The sequence below is a fragment of the Nannobrachium achirus genome (genome assembly GCF_963921795.1).
Source record: "Nannobrachium achirus genome assembly, chromosome: 14".
Taxonomy (NCBI): Eukaryota; Metazoa; Chordata; class Actinopteri; order Myctophiformes; family Myctophidae; genus Nannobrachium; species Nannobrachium achirus.
Genome location: NC_137821.1, coordinates 39,075,068 through 39,087,768, shown reverse-complemented (window position 1 = coordinate 39,087,768; position 12,701 = coordinate 39,075,068). Strand labels below are relative to the sequence as shown.

Below are 12,701 nucleotides of genomic sequence, written 5' to 3'. Positions count from 1 at the left end.
TGTTAGTTACATCCAGTACAATTGATTGATTTATCATTCAAATAATCATGCTCTGTGCTGCCGTGTTAAGTGGGTGCCATGGCATTGGTCCGAAGGTTCATTAGTCTGAAGGTTCATTTGTCCGAATTTGTTAAGAATACTATGCCTAACTCTAACCCTAACCCTAACCTCAGTAACCCTAACTAAATTCTGACTAATGAACCTTCGGGCTAATGAACCTTCGGACCAATGGGCAGTCCCCTTTTAAGTGGCCAGATGGGTGGGCAGCAAACAAGTGGATCCTTTTTCAAGTGGATCCTGATCCGGAAAAGGCTGCATAGGAACTGATTCTGTAGTAGTGTATACAGAGTAGTGAATACAGTACGATATAATGTGTGTGTTTATTTGTAGTTGAATCTGAGTGCTTGAGTGTGTGGGAGATTGAGTGCATGTGTGTATGAAAGCTGCAAAGTGTGTTGTTGACGGATACCACTGGAAACCAGCAGCAAGAAACAGGTAGTGAGACAGGAAACCTCAACCTCTAGTCCACCGTGGTAGAACGATTTGTTGTTCATTATGTACTGTAGGTACCAGCTCAGTGGTAGAGTGTCTTCCAAACCTTTAAATGAATTTAAACAAATGTAATTTGTGTTGCTTCAGTGACTTTGAACTTGGAAAAACTGACTATCAGAAAAGGAGAACATTGACATGTTGATTTAGCTAAGTTAGATACAGCTCTATCTCACACACACAATGGAGCCCGTTCTTTACATGGGCAATTTAAATGCCGTAGCCCGTACTGTAGCTATCAAGATATATCCTTAAAGAGAATAGCCATAAACTCCGCGTTCAACCAAAGTACCAGCAGGGAGCCCCTCTGCAAAGCTGGTCAGCAGCTTTCTCCACTGCCCAGTAGCAGATGCAGAGGCACAGGCTGAACGGTCATAGTGCAAAGAAAACAATTGAGTTGTCCAAAGTAACTAAGATAGCAGGTAAACAGCAAATTGCATGCTCTATAAATTACATGCTTAGCATTTGTGGACAAGTAACCGTCGCTTGCATAGTAGGCTACTAGCATCTGACAAAGTAGGCACCAAGAAATGCTATGGGGCCTTAGAAGAAGCCTCGGAAGCTTCTTTCCTGTTTGTGGTGCATGGTGATGCACGGACACAGCTGCAAAATGTATCATCTTATTTGACACTGAACCCACACCCTCCTTCCTATGTGACTTTGTTTCTCACAGATGCTCACATTTATAAACAAATTATTTTTTAAATTAATGCAGGAATAACCCAAATTCAAACGTGGACATGGAATATTTAGAGCATAGTTAAAATACATTATTTGTGTTAGCTCTGGGATTTATAATAGCCATATTGAGACTCATAACTTTCATCCAAACCATGCAATGAATTTAAATTGTGCAGCTTCTGAGAGTTGTTTTACTCGATTCTTCCTTTTTCTTCCTTATAGTAGGAAGGATAGATCCAATTAAGGCTGGGCAAGATATCGAAGATGTATCGATATCGAGGTATCAACATGCAAGGTATACATATCGACAAAGACGGCTTGAAATGAGGTATTGGTGTATGTGTCAAATGAATTAACAGACACACTATGCATGCACGTTGCACGTAGCTGCAAAAAAGCAGTCAATCTGTAACCAGGTGTGGTTATTGCGACCGTAGGTCGCAGTTACTTGCACACTATCCAAACCTCCACCGGCTGTCCCTCCGTCACTCCCTCTGTCACACGTCACACGTCACACTTTTGCCCTGCTCATATCTCTGCAACCGTTGCCCCGATCCATGCCAGATTTTGCACACACACTCCTTGCCTGCCAAACTACAACCTCCAAGGACCCCCGGAGTTTCGGGGACCCCCAGGTCCCTGGGGGACCCCCAGGTGTAAAAAATTACCAAATGTGCAAAAATGACCAAATGACCACCCCAACGGGGCTGCTCACGGGGCATTCCCGGGGACCACCCACTCCTGGTGCTCCAGAACGGATGCAAAAGTGGTGGCACCCCCAGTGGAGGACCCCCTGCCACTGCAGCTCACATAAAATGCCGTAACTCGGGCTAGGAGCGACCGGGAGAGCCGGGGCCGGTACCTATTCGTCCGCCTTGGCGGCGAGGAGACCCCACCCCTCATTTCTCACATGGCCCTCTAGCGCCACCATGAGGCCGATTCAGATTTTGCCCTAAAATCACGAAAATCACTACACAGTATGTCTACACTCATGTCAACAACATGGATCAGGAAGATTTTGGAAAAACACATTTTTGCTCTATTTATGGAGATAAGCGACCAACGGTCGCTTATCTCCCGATTAGGGAGTCTTACTGGTTTAAATAAAACCTACCTAACCCGTCTATGTGTACTGTGCAGTGTGCATGGGCAGGCAGTGGACTAATTCAGAAAAACATTAAAACTATATAATGCAATTGTTTTGACTAATACCATGAGTTATATCGATATCAAGGTATTCAACAACGTTATCGAATATCCAAGGTTTTCCTAATATCGCCCAGCCTAAGATCCAATCTATGATATTAATTGAATCAGTGCTGTTTCACGGCAACCATAAAATTTTGAAGGGCCATTTTAGGACCAGGCCCAGGTCATGTCACTGCCACCAGAGAAACATTGCTCAAGTCTCTCTTCCTCTTGACGTGGTCCTCTGACAGACAGCCTTTGTGGAAAATAGCCACGTTGCCGTCCATGTCTGTCTGGCGCTTCAGGAAGTCCTCCAGTGTCTTGAGAGGGACCTCCACCACACTGTGGCCTGTCTGCTCATTCAGCGCGTAGCCGCCGTAGCTTGGGAACATGAACCTCACCTCATAGGGGGAGTTACGGTCAAACCGCGGGCAGCAGTATGCTAGCCACAGGTGTTTCGGAATAGCCAACCGACCTTTATTTCCTCGCCGAATGGTCTCCCCTGAGGCGGTCACTCCAGTGACCATGAAGGACTTCCCGCGGCAAAAGTTGTTGAGGCGTTGGCGGACACTGCCCAAATACGGGTTCCAGGAAGTGTCCAGGAACTCTGTTTCCTGCGGCACCACGTTGGTGAGCGTGTAAGTGGAGGATTTGTCGTCGGGCTCTGCCTGATGCTGATCAGGGTTCAGTGGTCCGCGTTCGTATTTGACAGCGTCTGCGTAGTCCTCGAGCACGGCCTGGTTCTCCTCGATCAGAGGGTCGGTGGCGTCGCCAAGCGGGAGTACTTTCATGTTGCCGGTTTCGTCCTCAGACACTAGCTGTAGGCATGTGGGGAGAAAGACAGAGGACATCAGTCATTCAAAATGTGACACTTGCCTTTGAATATCAACTCGCTAAAAACCAGGACAAAAATCCACATGTCCTAGACAATTTGCCCTCCTGGTCCCCAAACTGTGGAATAAACTCCTTGTCGCACTTAGAACAACAGACTCACTCCCTAGCTTCCTCCGTGGCCTGAAGACTCACCTCTTCAGACTTACTTCACCTTAGTAGCACTCGCCTACCCCCCAATGACCATACATGAAAGCTAGATAGCATTTATTTTTTATATATATATTAAGCATTTTACTGATTCGGCGCTTGGTCTACCTACGTTATTTTTGTCTAGATTGATATTTCTATGCATTTGACGTATTGATGTTGATGTATTGATGTACAGTATTACCTTGCTTATTGTATTGATGTATTACCTTGCTTATTGTAAATCGCTTTGGATTATGAGCGTCTGCTAAATGCCTAAACTGTAAACTGTACTTGATTTCTATTTCCTTAGAACACTTAACCAGTAAGACTCCCTAATCGGGAGATAAGCGACCGTAGGTGGCTTATCTCCACAAATAGGGCAAAAATTTGTTTTTCCAAAATCTTCCTGATCCATGTTGATGACATGAGTGAGTGTAGACATGCTGTGTAGTGATATTCGTGATTTTAGGGCAAAAACTGTAGGAGCAGTGTCCAAAAATGTGTTTTAAAAATCGGCCTGAAGGTGGCGCTAGAATAGGGCCATGTGAGAAATGAGGGGTGGGGTCTCCGCGTTGCCTTGGCGGACGAATAGGTACCGGCCCCGGCTCTCCCGGACGCTCCTAGCCCGAGTTACGGCATTTTATGTGCGCTGCAGTGGCAGGGGGTCCTCCACTGGGGGCGCCACCACTTTTGCATCCGTTCTGGAGCACCAGGAGTCGGTGGTCCCCGGGAATTCCCCGCGAGCAGCCCCGTTGGGGTGGTCATTTTTGCACATTTGGTCATTTTTTACATCTGGGGGTCCCCCGGGGGTCCTTGGAGGTTGTAGTTTGGCAGGCAAGGAGTGTGTGTGTAAAATCTGGCATGGATCGGGTCAACGGGTGCAGAGATATAAGCAGGGAAAAAGTGTGACGTGTGAGCACATTTGGTCATTTTTTACATCTGGGGGTCCCCCAGGGACCTGGGGGTCCCTGGGGCTCCGGGGGTCCTTGGAGGTTGTAGTTTGGCAGTCAAGGAGTGTGTGTGCAAAATTTGGCATGGATGGGGGCAACGGTTGTGGAGATATGAGCAGGGCAACAGTGTGTCGGACTGACTGACTGACTGACTGACAGACAGCCAGGGGAGGTTTTGGTAGTAAATGCGACCTACGGTCGCAATAACACAGTTCGGTCAAAACCTTGCATGGCTGTTTTCACCCGATGCTTTTGGGTCCATCTCATTCCAAACCCAGAAGGAGAGGTATGTACTTCCAGGGAGTATGTGCTACTGTACGGTATGTGCTACAGTAAGTGGGTGAGCAAATTTAATTGAAATGAGTGGGTACTGGGTAGGGATTTTCAGTCCCCTACCGAGTCCTCCAGTTATTATGTAGCTCTATGGAAATTAGTGATGGATAGAGGGGGGCATTGACACTCTGCCACTGTTTGTTTGGCAGCCAATCAAAATGTTCTTTGAAGTGACATGGCAGCACATGTAGTCACTATGGATATTGTTACCAAAATGTTAAACTACAATATGAAATCAAGAAAATCAAGATCGACAACTGCCCGGGCTATTTCTTTCCTGAAATTCAATCAGAAACTGTTTTGTTAAGCTCCGGTGGTAGCCCTTGTTACAAGACAAGACAAGACAAGACAAGACAAGACAAGACAAGACAAGACAAGACAAGACAAGACAAGACAAGACAAGAAGACGAGACAAGACAAGACAAGACAAGACAAGACAAGACAAGACAAGACAAGAAGACGAGACGAGACAAGACAAGACAAGACAAGACAAGACAAGACAAGACAAGACAAGACAAGACAAGACAAGACAAGACAAATGTTGTACATGTATGCAGCTTTAAAAGGGACATTTTTGGGGCACCACCAAGAACAAAAACAACAACTTTGGAGCTTTGGAGCTCCCATCTCACCTGTCGCCCTGTTTTAAGGTAATATTTGACCCTGTGTCTTGCAGGGAAAGTCTGCCACTTTGCTTGCATTAATTGCTTTGCCATCGTTTATACTGGCAGTAGATTTCAAACAAAGTGGAACGTCCCTTTCTTATTGTCTTTACCTGGGGTTCATACATCCAGGGCGTGTCCATCCTCCTCTTCCCATCAGACTTCTTGAAGATGTAAGCCGAGTAGAGAGGGAGCCGGCGGCTGGTGTCATACAAGGTGGCGTAGCGCGGCTGGTCTTTGTAGCGCTGGCAGAGTCTCTTCAGGCTGGCTCCCTGTATGCCCGCGGGTGCTGTGTGCATGTAGAAGAACTGGTTGCAGTCTCTGAAGCTGTCTGACACGCTGGCACTCACCAGACTAGACACCATCAGAAGGGACAAGGCCGTGGTCAAGCCCCCTGACAGATGCATCCTTCACACAGCAGCAATAATACCTAAACAAAGATATCTCCTTATTGCAAATAGTTTGCAGACTAGGTTAAGAAACAGCAGGAAGTATTTTACGAATATGAAGTTCAGTGCAGGTGTTGATAATCACAACGGCTGCTCTACTTGGATAGTATATGCAAATCGATGGTGATGCACAACGGAGCCCATAGGCTGGACGACATGCTTATCTGTGTGACAAGCCTACAGCAGGCTGCGGCACAGCATGGCCCTGTGTCACCAAAGGCTTCTTTAACGTTCCTGACTGCCTTGCTGCTACAGTATGGGCTGCATTACATGCATTGTGTCCGTTTTCACTATCATGCGCTTGTCTTTAGGAGAGTTCAAACCAAAAGAAATGACGATGAAAAGATGCAGAAATGTATTAGTTGCTGTGCACTATCAACTAGATTATCTTCATTGTTGGCAGAAACCTCACATTTTTGTTGGTCACACTTTCTCTGTGGGTTTTAACCACTGAAGCCATATCTTATATCATCTCAAACATTTTCAAGAATAGATGATCCACAAAGGTGATGCGTTGTGAGCTTGTATTCTACATTGCCATTTTTAAACTTGTTATTAAAACGCGCCTATAATTCCAGAGTTATATGATGGGTATTGAAAAACAGCAAACTTTAGAAGGAATGGTAGGCAATCAGGAGGGAATAAGGGAAATGGAAGAGATCCATGTTGATGACATGACTTACTGTGTACCGCTATCTGCACAAGTTAATTAAAAAACTAAACGTCAATGTATATGAATTACACATGATGACTATCCTGGTGGGCCATGAATAATACATTTTAGGAAGCAAGCTATGGCGCGGGCCATTTAAAATCTGCCCTCGAGTCATGCTCCGATTAGCCCGCCGGACCTTTGAACATATCTCTACAGTACTATTCTGTGAAATATTCAGAAGTTGAGAAGAACGCTCCGACGTACAAAATAGATGTTTTAAGATGGTCACAGAGCAGGATGGAGAGTATGGTGGGAATGGGTGGTGAATAGCTTTTACAACACAGGAGAAGAGCAAAAGACTGCGGGAATAGGACTAGTCTTACACTTTAGTATAGGCTAACACAAATGCAAACTCAACCGACAAATACTACCTGATGTCTAAAGCCTTGTATTGCTTCAATCACTGATCAAACCTGTGATACTCATGACTAGAGAGTGACACCTCATGTGTGAAATCGCACTACAACATCTTACTTATATAAATAATTGCACCTGTGTGAAGTGAACGGTGCAAACACATGACTTGTCTAACATGTGACGTCATGGACAGAACAGATTTTCTTCTTCTTTCGTGTATCATCGTCCTTGATGATTGGTTGGCGACATTTTATTTCACAAGATTTCTTGTTACTTAGGGCAGGCCATGAGGTGGCTGTCGTCTTCTCCCCCTTGCTGACGACAGCATAGGCAGTGTTTGAACCACTCAACCTTCCACATGAAGGGCATGCGCACTAACAACTACACCAATGTCGCGTCCCAGAATAGCCTTCGATTGGTCCGTGAACATTATTAGGCTAACATTGACACAAAGTGAAATATAGGAGCGGTTTGCACCGCTAAAAAATAAAGATTTAGGTTAATTGTAACCTGTTATCCATTAATGAGCTGATGGTACAAAAACAATAAAGCTGAGACGGAGAGACTTCAGCACAATGGACAGCATGAAGACGCATGTTATGTTACTTCTTCTTCTTCTTTTACTGTTATTATAAAAATAAAAATAAATGAAAATAAGGTTAATGTGCATGGGTAAATATTAGGATATTTTCTCCCCCTTTACAGTACATTCTGAAACGGACTCTCCAAGGCTACCTCTTCATCCACCCACGTTCATCTTCCTTTCTTCTTTGTCTTGTCCTACTCCTCACCCCTCTTGAGATTCTACACATTAACCTCTCTCAGTAGCTCTCCTTCTTAACCCTGAAGAAGAGCACAATTATGCAGTGGATTCTTACGAAATTGGACAGTTATTGCGCAGATTCCTTCAATATTTAATTGAAACCAATTTCTCAATATCCAAATTAGTCAATTTTTAAAAATGTTTAACTGATTCCTACATTGTTTTTTGAGTGAGCTTAATATCTATATGACAAGGCAGTGAACGGTACCGATCAAATTTTATTCCCATATTTTCTGTAGCTGTTGTTTCTCAAAACAAGATTTTTAAATGAACAATCCAGATTTTACAGCATAAGGTCAACCTCTCAGTTTAATAATGTATATTCTATTCATGTAATATAGTGAATCAAGAGACAGATTCAGTTTGCTGTACAAATCTAATGTTTTACTCTTACTTACTTAGGCGAATCTTGTCTGTGGGAGTGGGACCCACAGGGTCTTATCGTTCGCGTCAGCCGTGCTACCCGCTATTGAGTCATCACGAAACACTTTATGAATTATGGTAATTCATATTCATATATAACTTTAAACATCCATTATTCATTAATGATGAGACCCTAGAGAGTGGAAGTGGGGCCAGGGTCCATTTCAAACTTGTCATATTTTGATAGAAGGTCAGTCCAGTCTCCAGTTTGACAGGGTTCCTCTCCCTTGGTGGGGTTTGCTGTGGGTCAGTCCCACCACGGACCCCAGATGACGACGATGATGACGACAAAGGTGATGACGAAAAAGGTGATGGGTGTACTTGCGTGTATTATTATGGTGAGGGGCAGGGGCGTCACAATGAGGGGGGGGGGAAGTGGGAATGAATTACTAGGGCCCAAGGTGGAGGGGCCTTAATCAGTGCAGGTGAAAAATAGCAGATATACAAGCTCACAGCGCGGCACAAGTTCTGCGCTGCGAGCTTGTAGATCTGCTATTTTTGAAAAGTTGTGAAAATGTGTGCAAATCTTTGAATATATGTCTTTTTTAAGCGAACATTTTTAACTCAAGTTTTGCTTCTTGGGGGTCCGTGGAACGAAATATTTTGAGATGGGCGTCCGTGGCCACGTTCCCAGTCTAAATGGGTTAAACCCACTCCTCCTATGAAGAACATTCATGGGGGGCCCGCAGGGAATCCTTGTACCCAGGGCCCAGAATTTGGTGCGACACCCCTGGTGAGGGGGGTACTATGGCATTGGTTTGTGCATGCATTAATGATGACTCCCACATCTTCAAGTGAACCTCCCGCAACATCCACAGAGACGCTCCCCCACCCAACGCTGTGTGAAATGGAAAGGCAGGACTATTATTCAGAGAGAGGGTGATGTCACAAATGATTTGATGTGTGGAGACTATAAGTGTGTGACAGCCTGAGAAACTTGGCACTGCAGCATTGTATACCACTGACTGACTGTACAGAGCACTGACTGGCTGCTGTATACTATTGACTGACTGGTTACCACTGGCTACTGGTCCAACTGAAGGTGAGTGGTTTGTTCGTCTCTCTTGAGGTGCAATGTTGAAGCCTTGCTGTCATTTAGTCTTTGGGGTTAAGAACAGAAATGTACACTTTTTACTAAACTTTCTATGTAGTTATGGAAGAATTACCTAACATTTCTTCCAAAGAAGAGGCAATAATGGGTCATATTTTGTTAGATAGAAGCTATCCAACATCCGACATCCGACAGACAACATTATAAGTGACATTTACTTTTGTCAGTTGCACAAACGTAATTATTTAAAACATATCTCCAATTACAGCAACATTTAGCTACTTGAGCTTTGTTTTAAATGCAATCTGTAAAATAATATACTCTCTGTTATGTGCATACAATTCTGGTTACAATGCAGTGATAATTTAATCTCTCTTGACAGACGTAGTTGTTCAGTAAGGCCAACCTTATGAAAGGATAATGTATTTTTACAGTGACTACTGCTGTCCACCATGTATCACCTGAGGCTGGCCGTGTTTCTCTCCATGCTGCTCATATTGGTTCACTGCGTTGCTACAGCTCCCAGCCACAGGTGAGTTTGCGCATCAATGCATTTTACACTTGAGAGTGTTGTAGTTAATCGAGTAGACTACATTCCTCAATAGAAGAGCAGGCAGACCACCACCAACCACCATAGTTAGTTGTATTAACATGCTCTACCTTACAGAATGGTTACCATAATGTCACACAGTCACACAGACACAAAGGTTATGGAGCATTTACAGCTTTAAAAGTTTACATCGTAAAGATAATCTCCTATACAGGGGATTCATTTATCACTCATTCTGAAAATCAATGATGTCAGATACACGTGTCATTGAGATGGGTCTTCAAAGGCAAGAAAGCAATGGCAAGGGTGAGTCTGAACTCAGTGGCTTATGGATATCAAGGCCAGAGTGACGCTGGGAAAGTGGCTTCTGTTTTAGTTTAGGAGCAGTAAGGTGCAAGCTGAGCTATAGCGGATGTTTCCACTCGTAGCCCTTGAGGTTATCAGTGAGGTTTTGAAGTAGGTATTATGGCATATCAACATGAAACATTTTGCTACTTGCCCCCTTGTGTCATGCAGGTACTTCAAACCCTCCTCATCCAGCGAGCAGGAAGCTGCACTCTCTGAGAGCGAGAGCTGGCTCACACCCGAACTCCTTGACCTTATGTCTGCACAGCCCCCAAGTTGGCCGAAAGCTAGCAATAGGTAAGACGTAGGAGTGATAAAATGCAATGTGTATGCATTACATCTTTATTGCCAATTATTGCAAATGTATTAACATCATTTACTTGTCAATTGCATATAACACAGTTACACTTGAGAGCTGACTTCCATTCTGGTCCTTTCTGGTCTCTTCTGTTGTAGAGGCATTTTTCCGATATCTAATCATACCAAGAAACAAAACAATATTATACTGTCTTGATTGTTTCATACATTCTATTGTTATTGTATGAATGGCTCATCATAATGCGCTGAGAAATTCAGGGGGGGAACATGTTGAAGACATTTGCCTATAATGACTTACCCAAAAGGGGAGGCATGTTTAACGTGTTTAAATGTATTGACTGACAATGGGACAATGTGACCGTCCTGGATGGAAACCAGCACTGATTTTCCCTTCTCTCCCTCCCAGCCACCACAGAGAGAGAAGGGGCTGCAACATGGCTACCTGCGTGACCCAAAGACTAGCAGACTTCCTGGTCCGTTCCAATAATATCATGGGAACCGTCTATGTCCCGACCAACGTGGGCTCTGGTACCTATGGCAGAAGAGAGCTACCGCAGGGCTTTCTAACCCTCTAGTAACTTGGAACAGTCAAACACCTGTTGTAGCCTACAGCTGATGGACTACACTATAGTAGTTATACTCATTTAGTTACAATACATTATAATAATGTCTCAGTCCACTGGAATTTAAGGTATAGAGTTAGTTCCAAAACGGTGCCTTTTGCTAACATCGTGGAAGAGGTATTAATGACAGAAATTGTTTTGAGGCTGACCAAATGTGATTTTTCTCTCATTATTTCTTTATGACTTCATGACATTACTCAAAGAACATTACTCTGGCATGTGCATTAAAAATAGTGTCTACGGTTTTTGATAATAAACATTTAAAAATGTATGGCTGTCTTTATTTTATTTTATATTTTTGTAATTAACATTAGGGAAAATGAATAAATTACATTTTCATTAAAAGCTAAAAGTTTAAGTTCTTATTTCATGTTTTCATCTGCTACAGATACCGAGAAATCATTTATTTATTGAATGTTAACAATTATGTAATGTTTTTCAGTAAATTCGGGAATGAAGGCCTGTTGTTGTTGAATCAGAATGGAATAATAGATCCAAGTAAATAATATTATAGCTCTTTACTATACTTACATACATCACCTCTGATTCTTTAATCAAACACTCTGGGGTCTTCTGGTGAGTCTGTTTAATAAGCAGTAGGGGATTTCCATTTCTATTTACTTGTTCACCAGGACATGTGGCTGAATAGACACCCTGGAGAGAAACGACAAACATAGTCCTACAGTCAGCTGTGTGGTCTTGAACGGTATGAATCATAATACTGCAGCAGCGTATATTATCAATATTCCCTCCCCTTAAGGTTGTTATGTAAATTGCAAAAGGTCTTTAATAACTAAATGTTATGCAATATCACAGGCTCAAAAACGTTCATAATCAATTATGTTATTTGTCTATATCTCGAAACTGTCTAATGCCAGGCTTCTTTCGCACCTGTGGGACAAAACAAAACATTTTTAGGGATAACAGAGGTAGACTACTGTAGATAAAGACACTGAAAATGAAACATAAATAATCAGAAATTAGGTTAGCTATGCTTATCAATTTGAGAAAGAATAAGTGCACTTCATTAGCATGGGGGCAATGCTCCAACACACAATAGAATCCTATAGGCCTACTATAATTTGTAAAATCCCTTAAAACTACATTTACTTTGAAAGAGCTCCATAGTAGGCTAACCCAGAAGTTATTGTTAATGCAGAAGTTAAAACGATGAAATGTTTCATGTCCCTGTTTAGAATGAAATGCTGCTGCAGGTGTCATATGAGGCAGTGTATAATGAAGATGGAGAGGGGTATATTATGACGCACAACATGAACCCATGTCTGATTAGCAGCGAACATAGTCATCATGGCGAGTCCCCCTCATGGTTGACCCCGGCAAGAATGCTTGTCCGGAAATAGCATGCAAAGACGACTTTTTGCTGACGGTTCCAAAAAACACAACAGCCATTATCTACCAAACAGAATGATGAATTGGGACGAGTCAACGCCAGTGTTAATCACTTAATGTGAAATCACACATTGCATTATGTACCTACAGCACTTCAACTGCTGTCATTCGTGTTGTTTATCCCCTGCAGTAATGAAGGCTGATGAATGTTTTGATGAAAAATGCTCTTGTTTACAGTCCTGCTAAAAGTGGAATGAGCATGGACCGAGCCCATTTATTAAAAGCAGCACAATGTAATTTTTATAAATAAT

The 12,701-nt window shown here is 43.1% G+C and overlaps 1 protein-coding gene across 1 annotated transcript; it reads left to right on the top strand.

Moving 5' to 3' along the window:
- Window positions 1–9,656: 9,656 nt before the first annotated feature.
- iapp (islet amyloid polypeptide) lies at window positions 9,657–10,992 on the top strand (the record flags this gene model as incomplete). Its single annotated transcript, XM_080741599.1, has 3 exons — window positions 9,657–9,736; window positions 10,271–10,396; window positions 10,824–10,992. 3 exons carry the CDS (start codon window positions 9,657–9,659, stop codon window positions 10,990–10,992), a joined length of 375 nt encoding a protein of 124 aa, XP_080597725.1.
- Window positions 10,993–12,701: the final 1,709 nt, after the last annotated feature.